The 12984-nt window shown below is 37.9% G+C and overlaps 1 protein-coding gene across 1 annotated transcript; it reads right to left on the bottom strand.

The window, feature by feature from the left end:
- Positions 1–286: 286 nt before the first annotated feature.
- LOC113236240 (transcription termination factor 2-like) lies at positions 287–12662 on the bottom strand (the record flags this gene model as incomplete). The annotated part of the gene is made up of 8 exons (XM_026472247.1): positions 287–486; positions 1584–1694; positions 2829–3029; positions 3657–3776; positions 6748–6877; positions 7409–7489; positions 7933–8097; positions 12087–12662. Coding segments are annotated over 8 exons (1584 nt in total), but the record flags the coding sequence as incomplete, so codon positions are not given.
- Positions 12663–12984: the final 322 nt, after the last annotated feature.

Here is a 12984-nt window from a genome sequence, read left to right as displayed (position 1 = left end):
TGAACAAAATGTCACTTAATGAGTTTTACCTTTTAACCGACGATATCAAAACGCAACTTGTAATAATAGGTATTGATGTTATTAAACTTTCAACGATATACCAACAGGGTAAAGTTTAAATTACTATAACAATGAAAAATTTGTCTTTTTAAATTTGAAACTACGACCGATCAATGCCAAGATTTTGTCGTGTTTCAAATTAAGAATGTGCGAGTTTTGGCAACATCAATTCTGATAGTAATCCAGGCTGAACGCACTCCCGTTGTATTTTGTTTCGCGGCAGTACCTTCTCGTTGTCCCGCTGCAGGATGTTGTAGGTGGTGAGCACGACGTCGAAGGTGGCCAGGCGGTGCGCGTGCGTGGCCCGCTGCGCGCCGTGGTGCAGGCACACGGAGGCGGCGTGCGGCGCGCAGTGCTTGGCCACCTCTCCCGCCCACTGCTGCATCAGCGACGCGGGGCACACCACCAGCGTGCCGCCACGGGCCACTGCCACGTTACAAACGCAAACTTGTCACGAGACCGAAAAGTTTTTAATATAACTATCTTGTTTGATGCGTTTCCCATTAACTTACATATTATAAGTGTGTGTTTTATTATTATCAGGATAGGTAGACTTTTTTTACCTAAACTTCCAGGAACATAGACAGAAAATGGAGACTGCCTTACGACAATGTTTTTTAGGTCCTGGACCTTGAGATTCAGGAAACCCCTTAAGAACATTAAAAACTGATGTAATTGGGGACAGGCAGGTACACTATATTTATCTTAGTTGGTCAGATCTGCGATATTGCGGATATTGGATTTTTTTTCACGATACCTCTCAAAAAAAATGGCAAACGAGAGATCTTATTGTCCTAATTAAATATTATCATATCACATTTTGCCATAAATCAAATAGTAGGAAAAAAATAAAATATGATCCAGTCTTGGAATAACTACAGACGTCGAATCGATACAAAAAGAAGACTCGGCGAGATTTCAATTCTCGTCTCGCCTCGCCGGTGGAAAACCACCTTTAAGATGCTCCCATACTTCGTTTCAATCCATTTTGAACAAAAAGTAAACAAACCGATTAATTAATTGAATGAATCGATTTGTTCAAATGAGTCATACTAGCGGTTTTCCTTACATAACCTGTATAGTGTATAAGCATATTTAAAATTTCAATTTAAATCCTCCTTCAAATCCTTACACTTAGATACTCGTTCGATTGCGACTGAAATGTTCGATTTAATAATCGAATACTAAACTTTAAGTGATTGAACCGAATGTTTTTTTTCGAACAGCACTATGCAACCATAGGCAAGTCATAGAAATATAGATGAATAATAACCTCACTTTTAGACTACCATTTTTCAAATACGATTTCACGATGCTATTCAAATGAATATTGTTGGTAAAAGTGATGATATATATCAAGTCGAAATCTTCGAAATATACGTGAAAGTGCCACTTATTCGATTTATGGAGTTATTGCTTTATAATTTTCACCAAACAGGTTTGTTTACTTTTTGTTCAAAATGGATTGGAAATGACTGTACCAAAACGGCCTACCATTGACGCACAGATTCCGCAAAACTTACATTTGGAGCTGCCTCGTTCTTCGTCGTCACTGTCGTCGTCGGTGTGCGCGCCCTTGTCGCTCACGATCAGCGAGATCATCGTTATCGTCTTCCCCAGGCCCATGTCGTCCGCTGGAACCAAATGAAATAGTACATTGTGTACTAAGGGGGTATTACTAACGAGACTCTAGTAGAAGCCCGAAGTCGAAGCCTGAGGGTATTCGAAGTCGAGGTTCGTAATTCCCGTACCGCTTGTGAAATATACAGTGCTTTTCATCACACTTGCACGTAAACAGTATGATTGCATGAAGTCTAACTTGACTATAACGCCCCAAATAAAAACCTCGGGCCTCTTTTCTTCTCATTACAGCATCGTCTAGTCCCCCGATGATGGAAAGGGGAAGGCGGAATTAAATCATGCAATTCCATCGCACACTCTCCGTGATATATACTGTAGAATACCGATAAGCCGGCAACTTTACTTCTGCGTGGCAGACCAGCATGGTAACGGTTCGGCCACACAGACAGTTCTGCGGTGCACGAATCATTAGGTATTTCTCTGTACGCTATTTAATTTAAAATGTAATGTCCACAATCTCGTATATTTTTTTTTTATTAATTATTAACAAATACAAAGATCGAACACTTAGATTTTTCTTTTTTTTTAATAATTTCGAGTGACAGGAAGAACAAGTGGTGCGCCTGATGGCAAGCTACAAGCCTGTCTATAACAATTGCAGTGTCCTCAGAGCTTTAAATGGCAAAGATCTGAGGGGCACTGCCACTCCGCCCGACACCCTGAGACATAAGTTTTTGTGCTCGTAATTTCACCAACACCCTTACCCTTCAAAACCGGAACACAGTAATGCTGACATTACTGTTTGGCGGAAGCAATAGATAAGGTGGCAGTACTTCCCTGGACGAACTCTTTCACAAGGAGCTCTCCTGCTACTAATCTTCCTTCGATCCGGCCGGATTTGAACCGACGTCTTTTAGCAAATAGTGCCAGACGCTATGCCAACTAAGGACCAACGGAACGAACCACCGGATCACACGAATTTTTCTATGTGCTTGTTGTCGGATCTTTGTACTTGGTTTTAAACTACTTTTTAGCCGTAGCGCGATCAATAAAAAAAATTTTCTAAGTGTTCGATCTTAGTATTAATAATTATAACAAAGTAGTGGAGTAATTTCACAAAAAATAATTGAATATGAATTCACTACAAATTTTTAAAATGTATTATTCTTTTTTGAACATGTACTTACCGAGTATACCACCAGTGGGTCTTTGAGTTTCCCTCCAGCGCAGCCACTCCAGGGCATGCAGCTGATGCACCATGAGCTTGGTCTTAACAGCCTTCGGTTGCTCGGCGTGTTTGGACTCGGCGGGCCGTGAGGCGAGGGATTCGTGAAGATCGCGGAGACGATCGAGGATCAGGCTGCGTTCCGCCATGTGGGTGGCCATTGCTGTTTAAAAAAAAATTAATTAATTAAAAAAAAAAAGCGGATTGTAGATGCCCCACAAAAGCACATTCTTCTTTTTTTACTTGAAGTGAACATCTTGGAGGTCAAGAGGGTTCAATAAACACAGTGTTTTTTTGAAATGGGACAGTGTGAGGAAGTCCGAAACTACAGAAGTTACAAGAGGAATTAGGAATCATGAAGTCTTTTTTGCAAAAACTATTTTGACATAGTAATTTTATTGGTCAAGCGTGAGTTGACCATAAACAAAATTGATTTTTTTTTAGTGCTGATCGACTCAGTTTTATGTAAGGATCTTTTCATTGTATGTGACGATACAAATCGGGACAGCAGGAATTGGTCACATTTAATAAAATGATTTTTCATACAAAATGTACAACTCACGCTTGACCAAAAAATTGACTATGTTAACATAGTCAATTTTTTGTTAACATAGTCATTATTTTTACAAAAAAAGACTTAACGGTTCCTAAGACAGTATCCTTGTCTCTTCTATGGTTTCCGATTTCCCCATACCGTCCCATTTAAAAAGAACACTCTTTATATAGGAATCATTTAGCAGATAGACATAAACCCCTAATCACGTAGCGAGCATTGCACAACAGTACTTACCCTGTTTCCCGAACATGCGCGGCTGGACAGCATTGCTACCCTTCTGGATGTCATCCCAGGACAGCATTTTCTCCTCGCGCTGGAATCCGTCGTTCTTCAGCATTTCCGCAGACGGCTCGTCTGGAATATATTACTTATTGACTTATCTCGACTAGCATTAGATTTGTTAATGGTTAAAATCTATGGCGAGTTAAAAATTTAAATGTACAGTTATGTAATTTTGTAATATCGTCGGGGATAGTGCAAAACTGCATAGTATTGGTAAAAAGCGCGTATCTGCACAGACCAAATATTTACAGGACAGTACCGTACTGATAGCATCTCCGAACTTTGCTATTCGATTTTCCAATGCTAATATTTACTATTTCATCAATTTAACTTTATAAACACATTTATTTCGCTTTTCTTTGATTTTTTTTGTATTTGGCCTCTGTCCCACTGAGGACAATTCTGCCAGCGTCCGGGTTGAAAGATACACGGTATATTTAATATTTTGTTACGTTGACATTGATCGACAGATTTGTTATCCTCCTACAATCTATTCTTCCATAGATTATCCTATAAAGTCCTTCTTGCTTTGATAAGCAATCTACTATGGCAGTAGAAGTGCCTCCGTGGCCGAACGGTTACCATGCCGGACTGCCACGCAGAGGTCCCAGGTTCGATTCACGGGCCGGGAGAAATATTTGTATGGCCTACAATTATTTCTCTCGTGAGTTTGGGTGTAATTTGTGGTTGTCTATGTGTGTGTCCATGGCACCCGCGACACAGGGTTTCCCTAGTGCGGGGCTATGTTGAGTGTGTGCGTTATTTATTTATTTAGAAGTTTCCGCACCTGGCCGCTCACATTTCGCCTCCTGATTTCAAATTGAAAATTCGCTATTCGAATTTCGATGCTCTTTCTCTTCCTACCAATCATTCGTCATTCCTGTACCGACCTTCGAGTTATCTGGTCTTCAGATCGAAATATCCGAAACCTCATCTTTCTTACGCCTGGAGTTACTAGAATGCGTAAAGATGGCTTGTAAGGCTTTCAACGGTTCTGTTAGATTCGGGCAGTAGGAGCCAACTGTTTCTGAACGCGAAAAAGGAGTCATCGAGTGTGTCCAGTATTTTACATAATAAGTAACAATTCCGGTGACTCATTTTGGTCCTTTTTTAATTCTTCGTTTAGCTGAGTACAGATATTTTTTAATTTGGACATATCGTCGCCTTGCTTTCTCAAACTCGTATTTTAAAGCACAATGTTACTGAAATGCAAAAAATGGATTGTATATACAAATTTTGCAGGCTAATTTCACAACACATTTCCTTCATATTCACACACTGGCTTTTATCTATTCTTGAAGTAAAGCATCCAAATTAACACCTTTGGTAAGAAATTTAAAATAAATAGAAAGTTTTGTCATCTCCTGAGATACGAGTTTGAGATAGTAAGGCATCGATATGTGTCGTTACATCTGCCGAGTCCTTCTTAGGCTCAACTCACACTGGCGCAGAGTCTAAGGGTCGTATTCTAGAACTCTATTCAATGCTCAAGTCTGGATTGCACTGGCAACACAAGCACTGGAAATACGACCCTAATGGCAGGGACTTGAGTATGATATCAAGTGCTTTAAACCATACTCAAATCCAGACTTGAGCATTGAATAGAGTTCTGGAATACGACCCTAAGTGTCGCGACGCGTCATGTTTTTCGCCCATGACATATTCATCCCAATTTCCCATTATTAAGGTACAAATATGTGTTATGCTAATACGGAATCGTGAGTCGACGCGCGCCTTCGCCTTTTTGTAGTTGAAAAACAGGACGCGACGCTTCGACCCTGCGCCAGTGTGAGTTGAGCCTAACAGCCGAAAAAACTCATACATAGATTGTATGTTATGTCTTCGTCGGTGCCTTCGTAAAGCCTGTGTATTTCCACCCAAACATCTCTCGCTTTGTTAAAAAGCATAACCTTTCTTAATGTGTTTTCGCGCATGTTCGTTGCGAGGATCAGGAGGGCGCTCGCATCAGCATTATCAAATTTTTCTCGCTTAGTGCGGCATCTCTATACTCTAGCACTTGCGGTACAGTGCGTAGTAGGCATTTGGCTTTATATATCCAAGTGTCCCAATTCTTGCCATCAAGAAGACCGATTTGGATTTTTCTCGTAATATTATCCATATTGAGCGTGAGCTGGTCCCTAAACCTAATGAAAATGACGGATTAACAGAGTAGGAGTAGTAGATGTATATAAAACGCAATGGAATTAACCGAAGTGGTTAGCTCAATAGTTCGTTGGATCGGTACATCGGCACTTTTTATTAAAATCACGTATTTATACTTCGCACGTTAGATAGATAGACAGATATACACTTTATTGCTCGCACACCGGAACAAAAACAGTACAAAGACAGCTTCAAACTAATGTGTGCAAAGGCGGCCTTATCGCTAAGAGCTCGTCCAGACAACCTTTGAGATATAAGAAAGCTAATCAGCACGTTTTTGAGTTTGATTTTAACACGTTTTTATTTTAAACAGTCCATATCACACTTTTTTTTTATTTATTTACACACAAAAAATTACACAAAACACGTTTTAATGCAATGTAACGTAAACTATGTAGTTTTTCTTTATATTGCTAAATTCGTAGCTGTTAGTCTGGCTGCGCTTGTATATGGTTGTGTGTGTCTGTAACTGGCTCGGTCGTATTAACAGATGTGGTGTGATAAGGATAGTGCGCGGGCGAAAGAGAGGACAATTTTATTGTTTGTATGTAGATGTGACTGTGTGAATTAAAATGGTTAATAAATTTTAGTTTAAATATTTTGTTTATATTATTTAGTATTTTAAACCTCAATTTACAATATATGTATACAAGTTAAATGAATATTAAATGAAACATATTAATATAGACAAATGCATACACATATTATATTTGCATACATACATATAATTATCTCAAAAATAATTTCACATTACTTTTAGTTTTGCACGAACGACAGTTCTATTTTCGAGTTAATTTTTTTGAATGGCAGCTTTATACTTTTGAATATTTTATAAGATGTACAAACACTAAAAAGTACGTATTATCTGTAGAACAGATACCTGGCGCGACGACCATGTTTGCGACCTTGTCCCCCTGGAGTCGCACCTCGCGCTCCAGCTCCGTAAGACGTTGCACCAGTTTCGTGCCACCGTCCGGCAGGGTGCTTATGTCCATCTGCTCCAGCAGGTACTGGAACATAAGATGCACAACTATTTTATGAATTAGACAATATCACATAGGTTGCTCTGATCCCAAAGTAAGTAACTAAAGTATTGTGTTATGGAAATCAGAAACAACGACGATACCACAAACACCCAGACCAGAGACAATACTTATATGCATAAAAGTTAGTTTTCTATATTGATCCAGACAGGTATCGAACCCGGAACCTCAGAGATGGCGACACCATAAAAACCGGTGTGCAAGCTACTCGACCACGGAGGTTGTCAAGCTTATCTATATCTATTTATTATTATTTACTATCCCGGATGTCGAAGATGATACGATGTAGGAGTATATTTACCTAAACCTATATAATATATAAGATCGAACCCCCTCAGAAAACCCAGTACGATTAAAAATACTTCGAATATTAGCACTTTATAATTAAAAATTTAACATGTAAGTAGGTAACTTAATTCAATTAAAATTCAATTAGCCTTTATTTTATTTCCGAATGTTAGTTTTTCGCAACAAACAATATTAACAAAGAATCTATACCTTGACATTGCGCAAGTCTTCTTTAATTCCTTCCAACTTGGCAAGCTCATTCTCTCTTAGTGCTTTCTTCACGTACACTACCTGTGAATAAATAACATTATATTAAGGAATGCATTTAAAACGTTACTTTACTTAAACTGCTAGAAAGTTCTCAGGTTTTCGCGTTTGTTACACATAGGAAAAGAAAAAACGGTCACGGTTCACCGAGTGACCTGGAAAGGGCCCGAAACGTTGGATTGTTTGAAAAAAACAAATACACGCGAATTAAAATCCGGAAAAATAGTTTCATTTCATATGCTAGAAAGTGTTACGAATTTTTTATTGTTTTCTACACCGCAATGTTTCTTGAAATTTGCTGGTCTGCCATGCAGAAGTCCCGTGTTCGATTCCTGGGCCGGAGAAATATTTTTAGGGCCTACATTTATTTCTATCGTGAGTTTTTGTGTAATTTGTGGTTGTCTATGTGTGTTCATGGTACCCGCGATATAGGGTTTTCGTAGTGCACACGTAACACATAAAATTACCTGTTGGTTAGGGTAACTGTGCGGCATCAAATACTGCTTAATGGTACCCTTTCCACGGCTGGATGTAGATTCCTCACCATCGCTATACTGCTGACGAGAATCCTCCTTCACTTTGGGTGATTTCTTTATCGATGGAGATTTCTTCAACGACGGTGATCTCTTTTCCTACAATTCAAAATATATTATTACAACTATATATACTCCCGAATACATACTTCGAGCCACCTCGTATTTTTGTCGTAAAGGGCTAGAATATAAAAACAGTGTTATCAACGAAGAAAAAGTATTCCCTCGGTTTTGCAAATCCAAATTCCCAACAAGGACTTATAGAAGTTTAGTATACTAGTTTCAAATTTGTGTAATAGTTTTTGAAACAATCAAACATTTTTTAAGCAATCAAACATTGTTTAATCTTAGGACACTTAATACTGAAAATACGTGGTGGGTCGAATTATGTGTCCGGAAGTGTATTTATTAATGTTTAGTTCTAGATCCTTTAGGCAAAAGCAAATTTCTGAAATTTTAAGAATCCTTCGAGTATCAAGTCCGCGATTGTTGAACATTGGAAGGGAATCAATTAGATCCTAAATTGCGAATATTTATTTTTTCAAACAAACCTACGTTTCGTGTTCTTTACAAAAATTAACTTTTACTTACTGATTTATTATAGGGTTATTTTAAAAATACTAACAACCTTACAGGATTATATAACAATAATAATAAAATTTATTTGTCTTCTCAAAAAAAATACAGGTCGATCGACAATGTTGCTGCGAACCGGATTAAGAAAATTCGCGGAAGGGCTTGATTCATTGAACTGATTCCTACACTAGGCATGGCCTGTCGTGTAGGTAACCAAATTCACAGAAATTAAATCTCGTTAGGCCAAAATGTCTTTAGGAACAATGAGTATTTTATTTAGTTAGAAAACGAAATTTGAATTTTTTCTGAGTGTTCGATCTTTGTATTAATAATTATAACAAACTAGTGGAGTAATTTCATATAATTGAATAGAATTCAATAAAAATTTAAACACAATGAATAGCGACATTTCTAGCCGGGACTGGTAGCTGTAAAGGTATCTAACAGGGTGACGAAATATCATAACTTTCTTATAGAAGGCGCTACGGCTAAAAAGTCGTTGAAAAACCAAATACAAACATACGACGCAAGCAAATAGAAAATTTCGTGAGGTCCGCAATTCAATAAAAATTTTAATGAAATTTAATTATCTATGTTGTAGTTATTATATTAAACTTTAAAAATTATTATTATGGATACAAAGATCGAAAACCCAGAAAAAATTTAGTCGACCCTGTGGGGCATAAACCCACATCCATGCTGCACTGTAGCACTGCTCTAACGAAAAATCTTTACACTGACTTTCCGGCATGCAATGTCGCTAGTGACATCTAGTGAGAGATTTTTGAATAACCTCGCCGCAGCCGATACCTTTACTGATATCACAACTGACGCAGATGTCGCTTTTCGATCAAATGTGTTTATTTTCTATATTTCTGTATGTTCCGATGTTTGTATTCATAACAAAATACATAATAAAAGTAGTCGAGTTATTTCACAATAAATCTCAACAAATACATTTAAAAATTATTTATAATGTATCATTAAAAACAATCTCAGATATCGGCAAGAATTTGTGATAACAAACATCATAAACAACAACTTGTGCTCCGTGACTTTTTATTAAACATGACATCGCAACTCCGGTGACTTAACTTACATTTGTATTTAGGGCTACTGAGCACATTTGAAGAGCTATTAAATGTTATACTCTCATTCTTAAAATAATGTTTAACTGCCTCCGTGGCCGAACGGTTACCATGCCACGCAGAGGTCCCAAGTTCGAATCCCGGACCGGGACAAATATTTGTATGGCCTACATTTATTTCTCTCGTGAGTTTGGGTGTTATTCGTGGTTGTCTATGTGTGTGTCCATGGCACCCGCCATAGGGTTTCTCTAGGGAAGTACTGCCATCTTATCTATTTATTTTATCTTATATAGTAATGTCAGCATTACTGTGTTCCGGTCTTGAAGGGTAAGAGTGCTGGTGAAATTACAGGTACACGAGACTTTGACAGCTTACGTTACAGGATAACGGGCGTAGTGGCAGTGCCCCTCAGATCTTTGCGATCTAAAGGTTATGGACAGGCGTGTAGGTTACCATCAGGCGCACGACTTGTTCGTCCCGTCATTTGAAATTATAAAAAAAAATCTGTAGCTGCTTTCTGACGGTCTCAAAACCTCTAATTTTTTATTCACCATCTGCAATATTCTTTTATTGGATACTCTATCCGCCCACATTTTGAAAATTCTTCTGATTACCCACATTTCGAATGCGTCTAACGGTTGCTCATATTTTGAGTTAAGGTCCAGGGACACTTGATATTAAAAAAAAATTAAAATATGTACAGCATTTACGAAAACCTAAGAAAGACAATTGACCACAAAGTTCATTATGCTACGTACAGTCAAGAGCACGTCAAGCTTGACTTACCTTGAGGCTTAGTACTTTGGACCGTTCTTGTCGTAAGCGGCATAGAGTTGCATTTAAATCTTAAGTGTCAAGCTTAACGTGCTCTTGACCCTGTACAATATCGTTACAAAAATTCGCTTTCATTCCCTTCTGCCGCAATATAAATTGAGCCTAAAACTATACTTATATGGCAACTGCCATTTCTATAGAACCGTGTTTCCGCAAACAAAATTAATTAAGAATTTAAGTCAGAAGTGCACACCGGCACTAGGTCCGAACCTACAACTTCTCAACTGAGAATGCAATCTGGTCTCCCACTAAGCTGCCTCCGCTTTTTTATAACACCAATTGACGGGAAGTATAAGTAAGTCATGCACCTGATGGTAAGCTACTCTCCTGTGCATAACAGTTGCCGTGGCACTCAGAGCTTTAAGTCGCAAATATCTGACGGACACTGCCACTGCGCCCGTCACTCTGAGACATAAGTTGACAAGTCCTTAACCCTTCAAAACCGGAACACAGTAATGCTGACATTACTACTTGGCGGCTTAAAAAGTAAAGCAGTACTTCCCTAGACGAACTCTTTCACAAGGAGCTCCACTGCCACTAAAAATGAAGATACAGCCATGTAGCACTTAAACGTACTACGAATAAGTGTGCTATGCTATGTTGTGCGATGATCGAAGTTTCTTTTTCAATATATCTGCCGTAGTTTAAATTGGACGACAGGTCCACTCCCAAGTAGACGTCGGTAGACAGATTATTTCCTTTTAAGGAAATATTACTATTACTGTTTTTATACATTGAAGTTTTTAAGTTCTCGTTTCGAAAACACATCGAAAATAGGCCACAATCAAATGTTACTTACAGCGACCGGACTTTTGCTTTTACGCGGCATTTTTATTCACACACTAATTAACATTAAAACAACACACAAAACAATGCAATAAAAACAATATTATCAAATTAAACTTAAATTAAAATGTCAAATAAATAAAACAAAATTAAAACATCGTCTTTGCGTAATCGTTGGTTCCTTGAAAACCGTTTGAAGCTGTAATTATTTTAAATTGTAATCTATAAAAAATGACGTTAGACGGATGAGGAGCGAGGTTGCGGGGAGCGGAGAAAAGCAGAACGGTTCGACAAGTGTCAAATAACGTAGAAACGTTTTTCATCTACCCTCCAAATTGCTTTTTTTAACGTATTCCTATTAACGCAAATTTTACTTTATTATTTTAAAAACAAATATTTATGAAAGAAGCGAAAGCAATAGAGTATATTAAGAACCTAATAAGCGAAAATCCGTAGTCTCTGCCTTACCCATTCATCGAATGTAGAAGAGTGATAGAATTTACACCTATACACATGTATTTTTAAGAGTTTAATAACACTTTTATTTACAATATTAAGTGACGGCACGAACGTGCGCATGGTGGTAAGCGACATGCCTGTCCATGCTCAAATCAGGACTTGAGTATGATTTAAAGCACTAGAAATCATACTCAAGTCCTGACTTGAGCATTAAGTAGAGTTCTGGAATACGACTCTTAGTGTTATCAATATTTTTTTTGCATCTATGTGTTGTAGCATTGCAATAAATGTCTATTCTATTCTAAAATAAGAAATTTACACATGCACAAAGAGTGAACATCTTACCTCTTCCTCGTCGTCGCTGCTCAGGGCAATGATCTCCGGATTCGTCTCAACGATAGTGACGTCATCATCTATAACCTTCAAATTCTTTCTAGAACCTTCCTCCGCATGAGTACTGTCAATAAAGGTCACCTCGTCGTCATCGTCGTTAGGTTTTCTAAACAAATCGCTTCGAATTTTCAAGTTGTTGAAAACTTTGTTCTTTAGCTCGTTCTCTTTGGATGCAGAATTCGTTTTTATGGAATCTTTTCGAGAATGTTCCAAACGGTTTTCCAAATCTATAGACAATTCATTATCTTTATTCCTCAATTTATTTTTGGTATTTTCCAAGTCAACAGAGTTATGATTCTCGCTAGAATAAGTCTTTGAAGCATCTTTTCTAGAATGTTCTGTTTGTTTTCCCAAGTAAATAGATCTATTAAATTCCTGTGTAATGTCGTGTAAAGGACTAGTAAAAGGCGAACAAGAGATACGAGATGTGTTGATATCTGGTCCTGTCACTTTTTCTGGCGTTCTGTGTATTGATGTGCCAGTATCTGGTAGTTCCGTTAAACTGTTCACTGAACTGCTACTGGATTTCTGGATAAAAAAATAAATAGTTAACCTATATAGACCCGCTGCTGAGCACAGACTTCCTCTTACAATAAATGCTTGGGTTACAGTTGCCACGCGGTCCCAAAAGATATAGATAAATAGATAGATGAACACTTTATTCACTAGTGTGACACAAATACAGAATGAATACAAAAGGAACAATAAAACATTTTTTGTTATAGCAGAGAAATGGCGCTGACTCAGCATATGCCTAAGTTCCCTAAGGCGCTGGTTTTCAGTCAGAACCAACGAGAGGTACTAAATCTGGAAGTTATTTGTAATGAAAGATCTAATAAGCGATTAGGAT

Source organism: Hyposmocoma kahamanoa, unplaced genomic scaffold, assembly GCF_003589595.1.
Source record: "Hyposmocoma kahamanoa isolate Upper Pololo Valley unplaced genomic scaffold, ASM358959v1 90323, whole genome shotgun sequence".
Lineage (NCBI taxonomy): Eukaryota > Metazoa > Arthropoda > Insecta > Lepidoptera > Cosmopterigidae > Hyposmocoma > Hyposmocoma kahamanoa.
The sequence above is the reverse complement of the archived record's forward strand: the minus strand, read 5'-3'. Positions and strand labels throughout refer to the sequence as shown.